The sequence below is a fragment of the Oncorhynchus tshawytscha genome, linkage group LG05, assembly GCF_018296145.1.
Source record: "Oncorhynchus tshawytscha isolate Ot180627B linkage group LG05, Otsh_v2.0, whole genome shotgun sequence".
Lineage (NCBI taxonomy): Eukaryota > Metazoa > Chordata > Actinopteri > Salmoniformes > Salmonidae > Oncorhynchus > Oncorhynchus tshawytscha.
Window position 1 is genome coordinate 1,454,922 of NC_056433.1, and position 15,953 is coordinate 1,470,874.

The window sequence follows — 15,953 nt, forward strand, 5'->3', positions numbered from 1 at the left end:
CTCAGGTTCAGGCTAATCAGAGCCTCAGTGGTAACAGTATAACTCAGGTTCAGGCTAATCAGAGCCTCAGTGGTAACAGTATAACTCAGGTTCAGGCTAATCAGAGCCTCAGTGGTAACAGTATAACTCAGGTTCAGGCTAATCAGAGCCTCAGTGCTAACAGTATAACTCAGGTTCAGACTTATCAGAGCCTCAGTGCTAACAGTATAACTCAGGTTCAGACTTATCAGAGCCTCAGTGCTAACAGTATAACTCAGGTTCAGGCTAATCAGAGCCTCAGTGCTAACAGTATAACTCAGGTTCAGGCTAATCAGAGCCTCAGTGCTAACAGTATAACTCAGGTTCAGACTTATCAGAGGTGTGATGAGGTGTGTTACCTTCCTGTTTCGTGTGGACGTTCCAGGAGTGTCTGTATCTTCATCCTCATCTTCATCATCCTACATCACCATGGAAACACAACATCAACATATAGGAACATATAGGATACTCTTTCTGTTTCTACTACTGTTAGTGTTTACACATAACAAAGTAAAAAAGATAAAGACACACCTCATCCTCGGTGTCAGAGAAAGCAGTCTTCTTCATGGTGTTGTAGAGAGGAATAATGTCAGTCATAGTGGGGTCCCTGGGATAGAGAGAGAGATGAGAGAGAGAGTGAGGTGGTGAACGAAAGGAAGAGATGAGAGAGAGAGAGAGAGAGAGAAGGAAGGAAGGAAAGAGATGAGAGAGAAATAGATTAAATAGAGAGATGGGGAAAGATATGAGAGAGAGAGATAGAGAGAAGTGAAAATTGGAACACACTAAACTAAACAAACAACAAGACGAAGATGTGTGGATAATATTTTTGGCTCTATAACAAAAGACACATCTTGACATCAACTGTTCAGAGGAGACTATGTGGATCAGGCCTTCATGGTCAAATTGCTGCAAAGAAACCACTACTAAAGGACACCAATAAGAAGAAGAGACTTGCTTTGTTCGGCCAAGAAATATGAGCAATGAACATTAGACCGGTGGAAATCTGTCCTTTGGTATGATGAAATTCAAATTTGAGATTTTTGGTTCTAACCACTGTGTCTTTGTGAGATGCAGAGAAGGTGAATGGATGATCTCTGCATGTGTCATTCCCACCGTGAAGCATGGAGGAGGAGGTGTGATGGTGCTTTGCTGGTGACACTGTCTGTGATTTATTTATAATTCAAGGTATACTTAACCAGCATGACTACTACAGCGATACGCGATCCCATCTGGTTTGAGCTTGGTGGGACTATCATTTGTTTTTCAACAGGACAATGACCCAACAAACTTACAGGCTGTATAAGGGCTATTTGACCAAAAAGGAGAGCGATGGAGCGCTGCATCAGATGACCTGGCCTCCACATTCCCCTGACCTCAACCCAATTTAAATGGTTTGGTATGAGTTGGACCGCAGAGTGAAGGAAAAGCAGCCAAAAAGTGTTCAGCATATGTGGGAACTCCTTCAAGACTGTTGGAAAACTATTCCTCATGAAGCTGGTTGAGAGAATGCCAAGAGTGTGCAAAGCTGTCATCAAGGCAAAGGGTGGCTACTTTGAAGAATCTCAAATCTGAAATATATTTTGATTTGTTTAACACTTTTTTGGTTACTACATGATTCCATATGTCTTCACTATTATTCAACAATGTAAAAAATAGTAGAAATAAAGATAAACCATTGAATGAGTAGGTGTTTCCAAACTTTTGACTGGTACTGTAAATCTTAGAATCATCTATTAAAGACTACCAGAATCTACTGGATTCTCCAATAACATTGAATGAAGCACAGGACAACATACAAACCTTCCAACCCAAAAAGCCCTGTGGTGATATCCTACATGAAATGATAAAATATACATATCACAAATTCCAATTGGCTATACTTAAACTCTTTAACATCATCCTCAGCTCTGTCATGGAGACAAATATGACCCCAATAACTACAGTGGGATATGTGTCAACAGTAACCTTGGGAAAATCATCTGCATCATCATTAACAGCAGACTTGTACATTTCCTCAATGAAAACAATGTACTGAAATGTTTACCAAATTACCATGTGACAGACCACTTATTCACCATGCACACCCAAATTGACAAATTGACAAAGCCATTCCTCAGGGAAAGGCACATGACAGCCCGCTTGGAGTTTATCAAAAGGCACCTAAAGACTCAGACCATGAGATACATGGTGAAACCAATATTAAACTATGTCGCATTAATATCAAGTGTCAGGTCTGGAGGAAACCTGGCACCATCCCTACGGTGAAGCATGGTGGTGGCAGCATCATGTCCGGAGGAAACCTGGCACCATCCCTACGGTGAAGCACGGTGGTGGCAGCATCATGTCCGGAGGAAACATGGCACCATCCCTACGGTGAAGCATGGTGGTGGCAGCATCATGCTGTGAGGATGTTGTCAGTGGCAGGGACGGGGAGACAGGATAGTCAGGATCAAGGGAAAGATGAACAGAACAAAGTACAAAGAAATCCTTGATGAAAACCTGCTCCAGAGCACTCAGGAAGTCAGACTGGGGCGAAGAGTCACCTTCCAACAGAACAACGACCCTAAGCACACAGGCAAAACAACGCAGGAGTGGCTTCAGGACAAGACTCTGAATGTCCTTGAGTGTCCCAGCCAGAGCCCAGACATGAACCCGATCCAACATCTCTGGAGAGACCTGAAAATAGCTGAGCAGCAACTCTCCCCATCCAACCTGACAGAGCTTGAGAGGATTTGCAGAGAAGAATGGGAGAAACTCCCCAAATACAGGTGTGCCAAGCTTGTAGCATCAAACCCAAGAAGACTCGAGGCTGTAATCGCTGCCAAAGGTGCTACAACAAAGTAGGGAGAAAAGGGTGTGAATACTTAAGTAAATGTAATATTTAAATTTTTAATATTTAATAAATTAGCTGACTTTTTTTGCTTTGTCATTATGGGGTTGTGTGTTGACTGATGAGGGGGTAAAAAAAACTATTTAATCCATTTTAGAATAAGGCTGTACCTAACCTTTTTGTGGGAAAAGTCAAGGGGTCTGAATACTTTCCGAATGAACTGTAGTGGTACTATCAGTAACAGTAATAACTATAGCTATTTGTCAGTGTATAATATATATAGTAACAGTAGAGTCTTACTTGATGAAGCTGAGCATGAGGTCAGAGACGAACTTGGCTGTTTTAACGATGAAGGCTCCAGTTTCATTAAAGGTTTGAGCGTTGTGTTCAATATAACGCACCTCCCACATCAACGATGACATACGCCTATGGAGGAGATGCACTGTTACACACACACACTGTCCATACACACACACACTGTCCATACACACACTGTCCACACACACACTGTCCACACACACACTGTCCTCACACACACTGTCCACACACACACTGTCCTCACACACACTGTCCACACACACACACACACACTGTCCATACACACACACTGTCCTCACACACACTGTCCTCACACACACTGTCCTCACACACACTGTCCACACACACACACACTGTCCATACACACACTGTCCTCACACACACTGTCCACACACACACACACACTGTCCATACACACACACTGTCCTCACACACACTGTCCTCACACACATACACTGTCCATACACACACACACGGTCCATACACACACACACACTGTCCTCACACACACTGTCCACACACACACACACACTGTCCATACACACACTGTCCACACACACACACACTGTCCATACACACACACACGGTCCATACACACACACACTGTCCTCACACACACTGTCCTCACACACACTGTCCACACACACACACACACACACACACTGTCCTCACACACACTGTTACACACACACACTGTCCTCACACACACTGTCCACACACACACACACACACTGTTACACACACACACTGTCCTCACACACACTGTCCACACACACACACACACTGTCCATACACACACACTGTCCTCACACACACTGTCCTCACACACACTGTCCTCACACACACTGTCCTCACACACACACACACTGTCCATACACACACTGTCCTCACACACACTGTCCTCACACACACTGTCCTCACACATACTGTCCTCACACACACTGTCCTCACACACACTGTCCACACACACACTGTCCACACACACACTGTCCACACACACACTGTCCACACACACACACACACACACACTGTCCACACACACACTGTCCACACACACACACACACACACACACACTGTCCATACACACACACTGTCCTCACACACACACACTGTCCATACACACCCACACGGTCCATACACACACACACTGTCCTCACACACACGGTCCTCACACACACACGGTCCTCACACACACACACCCTGTCCTCACACACACACACACTGGCCTCACACACACACACACACACACTGCCCTCACACACACACACACACACAGCCCTCACACACACACAGTTCTCACACACACACTGTCCTCACACACACACGCACACACACACACACTCTGTCCTCGTGGTACCTGTAGAAGCGGTTCTCCAGCCTGGACCGTATGGTGCTGAGGTCCGTGAGGTAGGCTACTACAGTACAGTAGGAAGGATAAGCCTGGAGATCTACTGGCACGGCAAACGGTACAGCTACATCTAGAGGAGAGAGAGGAAGGAAGGGAGGGAGACCCAACCAAATCATGTGAAAACAAAAATATAATTACTTGACACATTGGACAGAATTAACAAAAAAAACATAGCACACTAGAATGCTATTTGGCCCTAAACAGAGAGTACACAGCGGCAGAATACCTGACCACTGTGACTGACCCAAACCTAAGGAAAGTTTTGACTATGTACAGATTCAGTGAGCATAGTCATAGCATAGCATGATTGGGGTTACTGCCTGTGTAGGGTGAAGTCTTTCGGATGGGACCTTAAACGGGTGTCCTGACTCTCAGAGGTCATTAAAGATACCATGGCACTTATCGTAAGAGTAGGGGTGTTAACCCTGGTGTCCTGACTCTCAGAGGTCATTAAAGATACCATGGCACTTGTCGTAAGAGTAGGGGTGTTAACCCTGGTGTCCTGACTCTCAGAGGTCATTAAAGATACCATGGCATTTATCGTAAGAGTAGGGGTGTTAACCCTGGTGTCCTGACTCTCAGAGGTCATTAAAGATACCATGGCATTTATCGTAAGAGTAGGGGTGTTAACCCTGGTGTCCTGACTCTCAGAGGTCATTAAAGATACCATGGCACTTATCGTAAGAGTAGGGGTGTTAACCCTGGTGTCCTGACTCTCAGAGGTCATTAAAGATACCATGGCACTTATCGTAAGAGTAGGGGTGTTAACCCAGGTGTCCTGACTCTCAGAGGTCATTAAAGATACCATGGCACTTATCGTAAGAGTAGGGGTGTTAACCCCTGTGTCCTGGCTAAATTCCCAAGCTGGCCCTCAAACCATCACGGTTACCTAATAATCCCCAGTTTACAATTGGCTCATTCATCCCCCTCCTCTCCCCTGTAACTATTCCCCAGGTCGATGCTGCAAATGAGAATGTGTTCTCAGTCAACTTACCTGGTAAAATAACAGATAAATAAAAAAAAAATTAAAAAATTGAAAAAAATAGTCTTGCTATTGAGGAAGGATGCTGAAGGCAGACCGGCTATGTGCTCACTGCACATAAAATAAGGTGGAAACTGAGCTGCACTTCCTAAACTCCAAATTTATGACCATATTAGAGACACATATTTCCCTCAGATTACACAGATCCAGAGAGTTAAAAAATGAACTCAATGTTGATAAAGTCCCATATCTACTGGGTAAAATACCACAGGGTGCCAACACAGCAGCAAGATTTGTGACCTGTAGCCACAAGAAAAGCTCAACCAGTGAAGAACAAACACCATTGTAAATACAACTCATATTTATGTTTACTTTCCCTTTTGAACTTTAACTATTTGCACACCGTTACAACACTGTGAATATACATAATATGACATTTGTAATGTCTTTATTCTTTTGGAACTTCTGTGAGTGTAATGTTTCCTGTTCATTTGTATTGTTTATTTCACTTTTGTTTATTATCTACTTCACTTGCTTTGGCAATGTTAACACATGCCAATAAAGCCCTTAAATTGAATTGAGAGAGAGGGATAGAGAGACAGACAGACACACAGAGAGAGAGAGAGAGAGAGAGAGAGACAGACAGAGAGAGAGAGACAGAGAGAGACAAAGAGCGACAGAGAGAGAATGAGAGAGAACGAGAGAGACAGAGACAGAGAGCGAGAGTAAGAGAGAGAGAGAGAGAGAGAGAGACAGAGAGAGAGAGAGAGCGAGAGAAAGAGAGACGGGTGTGTTAGTGTACTGTGTCTCCATCATTCCACTAGAGGGAGCCCAGGTCACTGTTCAGTGAATGGGATGTCTAGTACGATATGTAAACTGTGATGTAATGTACAGTATATTATGTGAAGTGAAGCCCAATTATGAGCTGGATTGACCAGAGATACTTTTGAGGAGATGGGAAACACCATTGGGATTGTATTAACACCTATTGTGTACATTGACCATGTGTCGTCAATGGACTCTACAGTGCATTCTGGGCAATTCAATGCTGATGAGGTCATACCGAGCTAGCTCAAAAAACCAACATCAGCATGAATTACGTCAACAAGAAATACAACATTAGAAATATTTTCAGAGATGTGAGATAATGGGTTTGTTCTCTGTTATTGCTTTGGAATAGTACGTAGATTGGAGACAGGATGCTGGGTGGGGTATTATATGTTTCTCCATTCATTGACCGCTGGGATTTCCTTCTTTCTAAGTATCTCTGGATTTAACAACATACAGTTGAAATCGGAAGTTTACATACACTTAGGTTGGAGTCATTAGAACTTGTTTTTCAACCACTCCACACATTTCTTGTTAACAAACTATAGTTTTGGCAAGTCAGTTAGGACATCTACTTTGTACAAGACAAGTCATTTTTACAACAATGATTACAGACAGATTATTTCACTCTTAATTCACTGTATCACAATTCCAGTGGGTCAGAAGTTTACATTAACTAAGTTGACTGTGCCTTTAAACAGCTTGGAAAATTACAGAAAATTATGTCATGGCTTTAGAAGGACCTAATTGACATCATTTGAGTCAATTGGAGGTGTACCTGTGGATGTATTTCAAGGCCTACCTTCAAACTCAGTGCCTCTTTGTTTGACATAATGGGAAAATCAAAAGAAATCAGTCAAGACCTCAGACAAAAAAATTGTAGACGTCCACAAGTCTGGTTCATCATTGGGAGCAATTTCCAAATGCCTGAAGGTACCACGTGCATCTGTACAAACAATAGTACGCAAGTATAAACACCATGAGACCACGCAGCCATCATACCGCTCTATAAGGAGATGCGTTCTGTCTCCTAGGGATGAATGTACTTTGGTGCGAAAAGTGCAAATCAATCCCAGAACAACAGCAAAAGACCTTTTGAAGATGCTGGAGGAAATAGGTACAAAAGTATCTATATCCACAGTAAAATTAGTCCTATATCCACATAACCTGAAAGGCCACTCAGCAAGGAAGAAGCAACTGCTCCAAAACCGCCATAAGAAACACAGACTAAAGTTTGCAACTGCACATGGGGACAAAGATCGTACTTTTTTGGAGAAATGTCCTCTGTTCTGATGAAACATAAATAGAACTGTTTGGCCATAATGACCATTGTTATGTTTGGAGGAAAAAGAGGGAAGCTTGCAAGCCGAAGAACACCATCCCAACCGTGAAGCACGGGGCTGGCAGCATCATGTTGTGGGGGTGCTTTGCTGCAGGAGGGACTGGTGCACTTCACAAAATAGATGGCTTCATGAGAAAGAAAAATTATGTGGATATACTGAAGCAACATCTCAAGACATCAGTTAGGAAGTTAAAGCTTGGTCGTAAATGGGTTTTCCAAATGGACATTGACCCCAAGCATACTTCCAAAGTTTTGACAAAATGGCTTAAGGACAACAAAGTCAAGGTATTGGAGTGGCCATCACAAAGCCCTGACCTCAATCCTATAGAAAATGTTTGGGCAGAACTGAAAAAGCATGTGCCAGCAAGGAGGCCTACAAACCTGACTCAGTTACACCAGCTCTGTCAGGAAGAATGGGCCAAAATTCACCAAACTTATTGTGGGAAGCTTGTGGAAGACTACCCAAAACGTTTGACCCAAGTTAAACAATTTAAAGGCAATGCTACCAAATACTAATTGAGTGTATGTAAATTTCTGACCCACTGGGAATGTGATGAAATAAATAAAAGCAGAAATAAATCATTCTCTCTACTATTATTCTGACATTTCACATTCTTAAAATAAAGTGGTGATCCTAACTGACCTAAGACAGGGAATTTTTACTAGGATTAAATGCCAGGAATTGTGAAAAATTGAGTTTAAATGTATTTGGCTAAGGTGTATGTAAATTTCCGACTTCAACTGTATCTCATGATGTCAGAGTGCGTCAGCTGTGTGTCACTGTGTCTTGTGGTGATGAGGTCATACCGAGTGTGGTAAGCTGGTCGATGGCGTTGACGATGCGTTGACACTCGTGGTTCCGCGTGGCGGCGCCCCACTCCCCCTCCAGGGGAACATACAGCAGCTCTCTCTGCTCCTCCTCCGTTAGAGGAACGCTCTGACCCAGCTCCTCTGGAAACACTACTGATGGACCACACATCATCAGAACAACAGACTACAGATGGATGGACCACACATCATCAGAACAACAGACTACAGATGGACCACACATCATCAGAACAACAGACTACTGATGGACCACACATAATAAGAACAACAGACTACAGATGGACCACACATCATCAGAACAACAGACTACTGATGGAAAACACATCAGGAGAACAACAGACTACAGATGGACCACACATCATCAGAACAACAGACTACAGATGGACCACACATCATCAGAACAACAGACTACAGATGGACCACACATCATCAGAACAACAGACTACAGATGGACCACACATCATCAGAACAACAGACTACAGATGGACCACACATCATCAGAACAACAGACTACAGATGGAGCACACATAATCAGAACGATACACAGGCATTTAACAAGTGTGTGTGTGTCCTACCCTCGTTGGGGATAGGCTCCATGTCCCAAGGACTCATCTTCTCCGTGTCACCATTATCCCAGCTAGACAGGACACACATTATCATCATCATTATCATCCAGCTGGACAGGACACACATTATCATCATCATTGTCATCATTATCCCAGCTAGACAGGAAACACATTATCATCATCATTATCCCAGCTAGACAGGACACACATTATCATCATGATTGTCATCAATATCCCAGCTAGAAAGGAAACACATTATCATCAGGCTAAAAGATTATAACAGGTGTTGATGTTTGTGTTTTTGTAAAATCGATAAAAACAAACAAAACAAAAAAAATGAGTATCAAGGTTGTTTCATGTCATAAAGGTTAATGCAGGGTTAAAACCTGTGTTATGAAGGATTATAGGGTTATGAAGGCTCAGAGGTGTTATAACCTCCCATATGTTGTATTACTGGAACAGTCTGTCTGGCGTTCTGAAGGGTTATAGGGTTATGAAGGCTCAGAGGTGTTATAAACTACCAGATGATGTATTACTGGAACAGTCTGTCTGGCGTTCTGAAGGGTTATAGGGTTATGAAGGCTCAGAGGTGTTATAACCTACCAGATGATGTATTACTGGAACAGTCTGTCTGGCGTTCTGAAGGGTTATAGGGTTATGAAGGCTCAGAGGTGTTATAACTTACCAGATGATGTTTTACTGGAACAGTCTGTCTGGAGTTCTGAAGGGTTATAGGGTTATGAAGGCTCAGAGGTGTTATAACCTACCATATGATGTATTACTGGAACAGTCTGTCTGGCGTTCTAAAGGGTTATAGGGTTATGATGGCTCAGAGGTGTTATAACCTACCAGATGTTGTGAACACTGGAACAGGCTGCCTGGCATTATACAGAGTTATAGGGTTATTGAGGCTCATAGAGTTGTTATAACCTACCAGACATTGTAGCATTGGAAAAGGCTGTCTGGCATTATACAGGGTTATAGGTTTATGAAAGTTCATAGAGATGTTATAACCTACCAGACGTTGTAGCATTGGAACAGGCTGTCTGGGTACTCTGGTTGGAAGGGCTCCTGGTCCTCAATAGTCCCAAACCACCAGGCGTCGTCTATCACCGACCTGAACCTGTCACCTGGATGGGACAAGGTCACTTCTAATTACAACACCACCAGGTATCATCTACCACTGACCTGAACCTGTCACCTGGATGGGACAAGGTCACTTCTAATTACAACACCACCAGGTATCATCTACCACTGACCTGAACCTGTCTGCTGGTTGGGACAAGGTCACTTCTAATTACAACACCACCAGGTATCATCTACCACTGACCTGAACCTGTCACCTGGATGGGACAATGTCACATCTAATTACAACACCACCAGGTATCATCTATCACTGACCTGAACCTGTCACCTGGAAGGGACAAGGTCACTTCTAATTACAACACCACCAGGTATCATCTACCACTGACCTGAACCTGTCTGCTGGATGGGACAAGGTCACTTCTAATTACAACACCACCAGGTATCATCTACCACTGACCTGAACCTGTCACCTGGATGGGACAAGGTCACTTCTAATTACAACACCACCAGGTATCATCTACCACTGACCTGAACCTGTCACCTGGATGGGACAAGGTCACTTCTAATTACAACACCACCAGGTATCATCTATCACTGACCTGAACCTGTCACCTGGATGGGACAAGGTCACTTCTAATTACAACACCACCAGGTATCATCTATCACTGACCTGAACCTGTCACCTGGAAGGGACAAGGTCACTTCTAATTACAACACCACCAGGTATCATCTACCACTGACCTGAACCTGTCACCTGGATGGGACAAGGTCACTTCTAATTACAACACCACCAGGTATCATCTACCACTGACCTGAACCTGTCACCTGGATGGGACAAGGTCACTTCTAATTACAACACCACCAGGTATCATCTACCACTGACCTGAACCTGTCACCTGGATGGTTAAGACACATCACTGCCACCATCTAGTGGCCAAAATAAATTAGATTTGGTTCAGGACTCCAGGAGGAGATAAATCACCAAAATTAGCTTAACGCAAACACACAAGAAGAAGAAAATGAAGCAGTTTAAAAGGAGATGCTCTATGCTGTCACAGACACCATAATGCCATAGATACAACGATGAGATCTCAATCCATCTCTATGCTGTCACAGACACCATAATGCCATAGATACAACGATGAGATCTCAATCCATCTCTATGCTGTCACAGACACCATAATGCCATAGATACAACGATGAGATCTCAATCCATCTCTATGCTGTCACAGACACCATAATGCCATAGATACAACGATGAGATCTCAATCCATCTCTATGAGCCAAACAGACACCATAACGGCATAGATACAACGATGAGACCTATATCCATCTCTATGCTGTCACAGACACCATAATGTCATAGATACAACGATGAGATCTCTATCCATCTCTATGCTGTCACAGACACCATAACGGCATAGATACAACGATGAGACCTCTATCCATCTCTATGCTGTCACAGACACCATAACGGCATAGATACAACGATGAGATCTCTATCCATCTCTATGCTGTCACAGACACCATAACGGCATAGATACAACGATGAGATCTCAATCCATCTCTATGAGCCAAACAGACACCATAATGGCATAGATACAACGATGAGACCTCTATCCATCTCTATGAGCCAAACAGACACCATAACGGCATAGATACAACGATGAGATCTCAATCCATCTCTATGAGCCAAACAGACACCATAACGGCATAGATACAACGATGAGATCTCAATCCATCTCTATGAGCCAAACAGACACCATAATGCCATAGATACAACGATGAGACCTCAATCCATCTCTATGAGCCAAACAGACACCATAACGGCATAGATACAATGATGAGACCTCTATCCATCTCTATGGCCTACCCAAAACGTCATAGATACAATGATGAGATCTCAATCCATCTCTATGGCCTACCCAAAACGTCATAGATACAATGATGAGATCTCAATCCATCTCTATGAGCCAAACAGACACCATAACGGCATAGATACAATGATGAGACCTCTATCCATCTCTATGGCCTACCCAAAACGTCATAGATACAATGATGAGACCTCTATCCATCTCTATGGGCCAACCACAAACACCATAATGGCATAGATACAATGATGAGACCTCTATCCATCTCTATGGCCTACCCAAAACGTCATAGATACAATGATGAGACCTCTATCCATCTCTATGGGCCTAACCACAAACACCATAATGGCATAGATACAATGATGAGACCTCTATCCATCTCTATGGGCCAACCACAAACACCATAATGGCATAGATACAATGATGAGACCTCTATCCATCTCTATGGGCCAACCACAAACACCATAATGGCATAGATACAATGATGAGACCTCTATCCATCTCTATGGGCCAACCACAAACACAGAGCCCTTAGAAAGAGACTGACCTATGGTCCAGTTGTGGTCTCTCGCATCATCAAACTGCTGCCGCAGAACCAGGAAGTCAATCACGTCAGGCATGTCGTGGTATCTATGACAACACACATATACCACGTTAGTAACACACAAACACAGAAACACAGTCACAATTGTGCACACACACACAAACACACACACACACACACGGACAGAACACAGAGTGAGGTATGGTTACTTCATGGAGAAGGAGCCTCCAGTCAGCTTGCCAGTATCAGGGTCCAGGAAGGCCAGTTTGAGGCAGCAGAGAGAGGGAAGACCAACCTCATACTTTAGCCCTACTATCTTCACCAGCTCCTGCTCCTACAGAGAGACACACATACATACACACACACACACACACACACACACACACACACACACACACACACACACACCACACACACGCACGCACACACACATACCACACACATACATACACACACACACACACACACACACGCACGCACACACACACACACACACACACACACACACACACACACACACGCACGCACACACACATACCACACACACACGCACCACACACACACACACACACACACAGTTGTTTCTTGAGGTGAGGGTGATTTAGTAATTTAGCTGACAATCTTATTCATGTCTTTTCCTTGTGTGTGTGGTGGGGGTGGTGGTGTGTGTGTTAGTGTGTTAGTGTGTGTGGGGGTGTGTGTTAGTGTTAATGTGTGTTAGTGTGTGTGGGTGTGTGTGTTAGTGTGTGTTAGTGTGTGTGTGTTAGTGTGTGTGGGGGTGTGTGTTAGTGTGTGTTAGTGTGTGTTAGTGTGTGGGGGGTGTGTGTTCGTGTGTGTGGGGATGTGTGTTAATGTTTGTTAGTGTGTGTGGGGGTGTGTGTTAATGTGTGTTAGTGTGTGTGGGGGTGTGTGTTAATGTGTGTTAGTGTGTGTGTAGGGTATGTTAGTGTGTGTGGGGATGTGTGTTAATGTGTGTTAGTGTATGTGTAGGGTATGTTAGTGTGTGTGGGGATGTGTGTTAATGTGTTTTAGTGTGTGTGTAGGGTATGTTAGTGCGTGTGGGGATGTGTGTTAATGTGTGTTAGTGTGTGTGTAGGGTATGTTAGCGTGTGTGGGTGTGTGTGTTAGTGTGTGTTAGTGTGTGTGGGGGTGTGTGTTAGTGTGTGTTAGTGTGTGTGTGTTAGTGTGTGTTAGTGTGTGTGGGGGTATGTGGGGGTGTGTGTGGGGATGTGTGTTAATGTTTGTTAGTGTGTGTGGGGATGTGTGTTAATGTGTGTTAGTGTGTGTGTGGGTGTGTGTTAATGTGTGTGTGGGTGTGTGTTAATGTGTGTTAGTGTGTGTAGGGTGTGTTAGTGTGTGTGTAGGGTGTGTAGTGGGGGGGGGGTGTTAATGTGTGTTAGTGTGTGTGGGGGTGTGTGTTAGTGTGTGTAGGGTGTGTTAGTGTGTGTAGGGTGTGTTAGTGTGTGTAGGGTGTGTTAGTGTGTGTAGGGTGTGTTAGTGTGTAGGGTGTGTTAGTGTGTGTGTAGTGGGGGGGTGTTAATGTGTGTTAGTGTGTGTGGGGGTGTGTGTTAGTGTGTGTAGGGTGTGTAGTGGGGGGGTGTTAATGTGTGTAGGGTGTGTTAGTGTGTGTGTAGGGTGTGTAGTGGGGGGTGTTAATGTGTGTTAGTGTGTGTGGGGGTGTGTGTTAGTGTGTGTAGTGTGGGGGTGTGTGTTAGTGTGTAGTGGGGGTGTGTGTTAGTGTGTGTGGGGGTGTGTGTAGTGGGGTGTTAGTGTGTGTAGTGGGGGTGTGTGTTAGTGTGTGTACTGTGGGGGTGTGTTAGTGTGTAGGGGTGTGTGTTAGTGTGTAGTGGGGGTGTGTGTTAGTGTGTGTGTTAGTGTGTGTTAGTGTGTGTGTGTGTTAGTATGTGTGTGGGTGTGTGTTAGTGTGTAGTGGGGGTGTGTGTTAGCATGTGTGTGGGTGTGTGTTAGTGTGTGTGGGGGTGTGTGTTAGTATGTGTGTGGGTGTGTGTTAGTGTGTGTAGGGGTGTGTGTTAGTGTGTAGTGGGGGTGTGTGTTAGTATGTGTGTGGGTGTGTGTTAGTGTGTGTGGGGTGTGTGTTAGTGTGTAGTGGGGGTGTGTGTTAGTGTGTAGTGGGGGTGTGTGTTAGTGTGTAGTGGGGGTGTGTGTTAGTGTGTGTGTTAGTGTGTAGGGGTGTTAATGTGTGTAGGGGTGTGTGTTAGTGTGTAGTGGGGGTGTGTGTTAGTGTGTGTGGGGGGTGTTAGTGTGTGTAGGGGTGTGTGTTAGTGTGTGTGGGGGTGTGTGTTAGTGTGTAGTGGGGGTGTGTGTGTTAGTGTGTAGTGGGGGGGTGTTAGTGTGTAGTGGGGGTGTGTGTTAGTGTGTAGTGGGGGTGTTAGTGTGTGGGGGTGTGTGTTAGTGTGTAGTGGGGGTGTGTGTGTGTAGTGTGTAGTGGGGGTGTGTGTTAGTGTGTAGTGGGGGTGTGTGTTAGCATGTGTGTGGGTGTGTGTTAGTGTGTGTGGGGGTGTGTGTTAGTGTGTAGTGGGGTGTGTGTTAGTGTGTAGTGGGGGGGTGTTAGTGTGTAGTGGGGGTGTGTGTTAGTGTGTAGTGGGGGTGTTAGTGTGTGTGGGGGTGTGTGTTAGTGTGTAGTGGGGGTGTGTGTTAGTGTGTAGTGGGGGGGTGTTAGTGTGTGTAGGGGTGTGTGTAGTGGGGGTGTGTGTTAGTGTGTAGTGGGGGGGGGTGTTAGTGTGTGTAGGGGTGTGTGTTAGTGTGTGTGGGGGTGTGTGTTAGTGTGTAGTGGGGGTGTGTGTTAGCATGTGTGTGGGTGTGTGTTAGTGTGTGTGGGGGTGTGTGTTAGTGTATAGTGGGGGCGTGTGTTAGTGTGTAGTGGGGGGGTGTTAGTGTGTGTAGGGGTGTGTGTTAGTGTGTGTGGGGGTGTGTGTTAGTGTGTAGTGGGGGTGTGTGTGTTAGTGTGTGTAGTGGGGTGTTAGTGTGTGTAGTGGGGGTGTGTTAGTGTGTGTGTGGGGGTGTGTTAGTATGTGTGTGTGTGTGTGGGGGGGTGTTAGTATGTGTGTGGGGGTGTGTTAGTGTGTGTGTGGGGGGGTGTGTTAGTATGTGTGTGTGTGTGTGTGGGGGTGTTATTATGCGTGTGTGTGGGGGGGTTATTATGCGTGTGTGGGGGGGCGGTGTTAGTATGTGTGTGTGGGGGGGTGTATTAGTATGTGTGTGTGTGGGGGGTGTGTATTAGTATGTGTGTGGGGGGGTGTATTAGTATGTGTGTGGGGGTGGTTACCCGTAGCTCCATCTTGTGCCAGGGTTGTTTCTTAGGGTTGATGCT

The 15,953-nt window shown here is 44.7% G+C and overlaps 1 protein-coding gene across 1 annotated transcript in view; it reads right to left on the minus strand.

Annotated features, from left to right (window-relative positions):
• LOC112237152 (pleckstrin homology domain interacting protein) overlaps nucleotides 1-15,953 on the minus strand; it is a 111,843-nt gene that overhangs the window by 26,495 nt on the left and 69,395 nt on the right. Inside the window, 10 exon segments of the mRNA XM_042321299.1 lie at nucleotides 378-437; nucleotides 550-625; nucleotides 3,149-3,274; nucleotides 4,525-4,645; nucleotides 8,535-8,690; nucleotides 9,131-9,192; nucleotides 10,140-10,251; nucleotides 12,626-12,708; nucleotides 12,832-12,956; nucleotides 15,909-15,953. The exon segment at nucleotides 15,909-15,953 is cut by the window's right edge and continues 31 nt beyond it. Of these exon segments, the coding sequence (XP_042177233.1) occupies nucleotides 378-437; nucleotides 550-625; nucleotides 3,149-3,274; nucleotides 4,525-4,645; nucleotides 8,535-8,690; nucleotides 9,131-9,192; nucleotides 10,140-10,251; nucleotides 12,626-12,708; nucleotides 12,832-12,956; nucleotides 15,909-15,953 (966 nt within the window).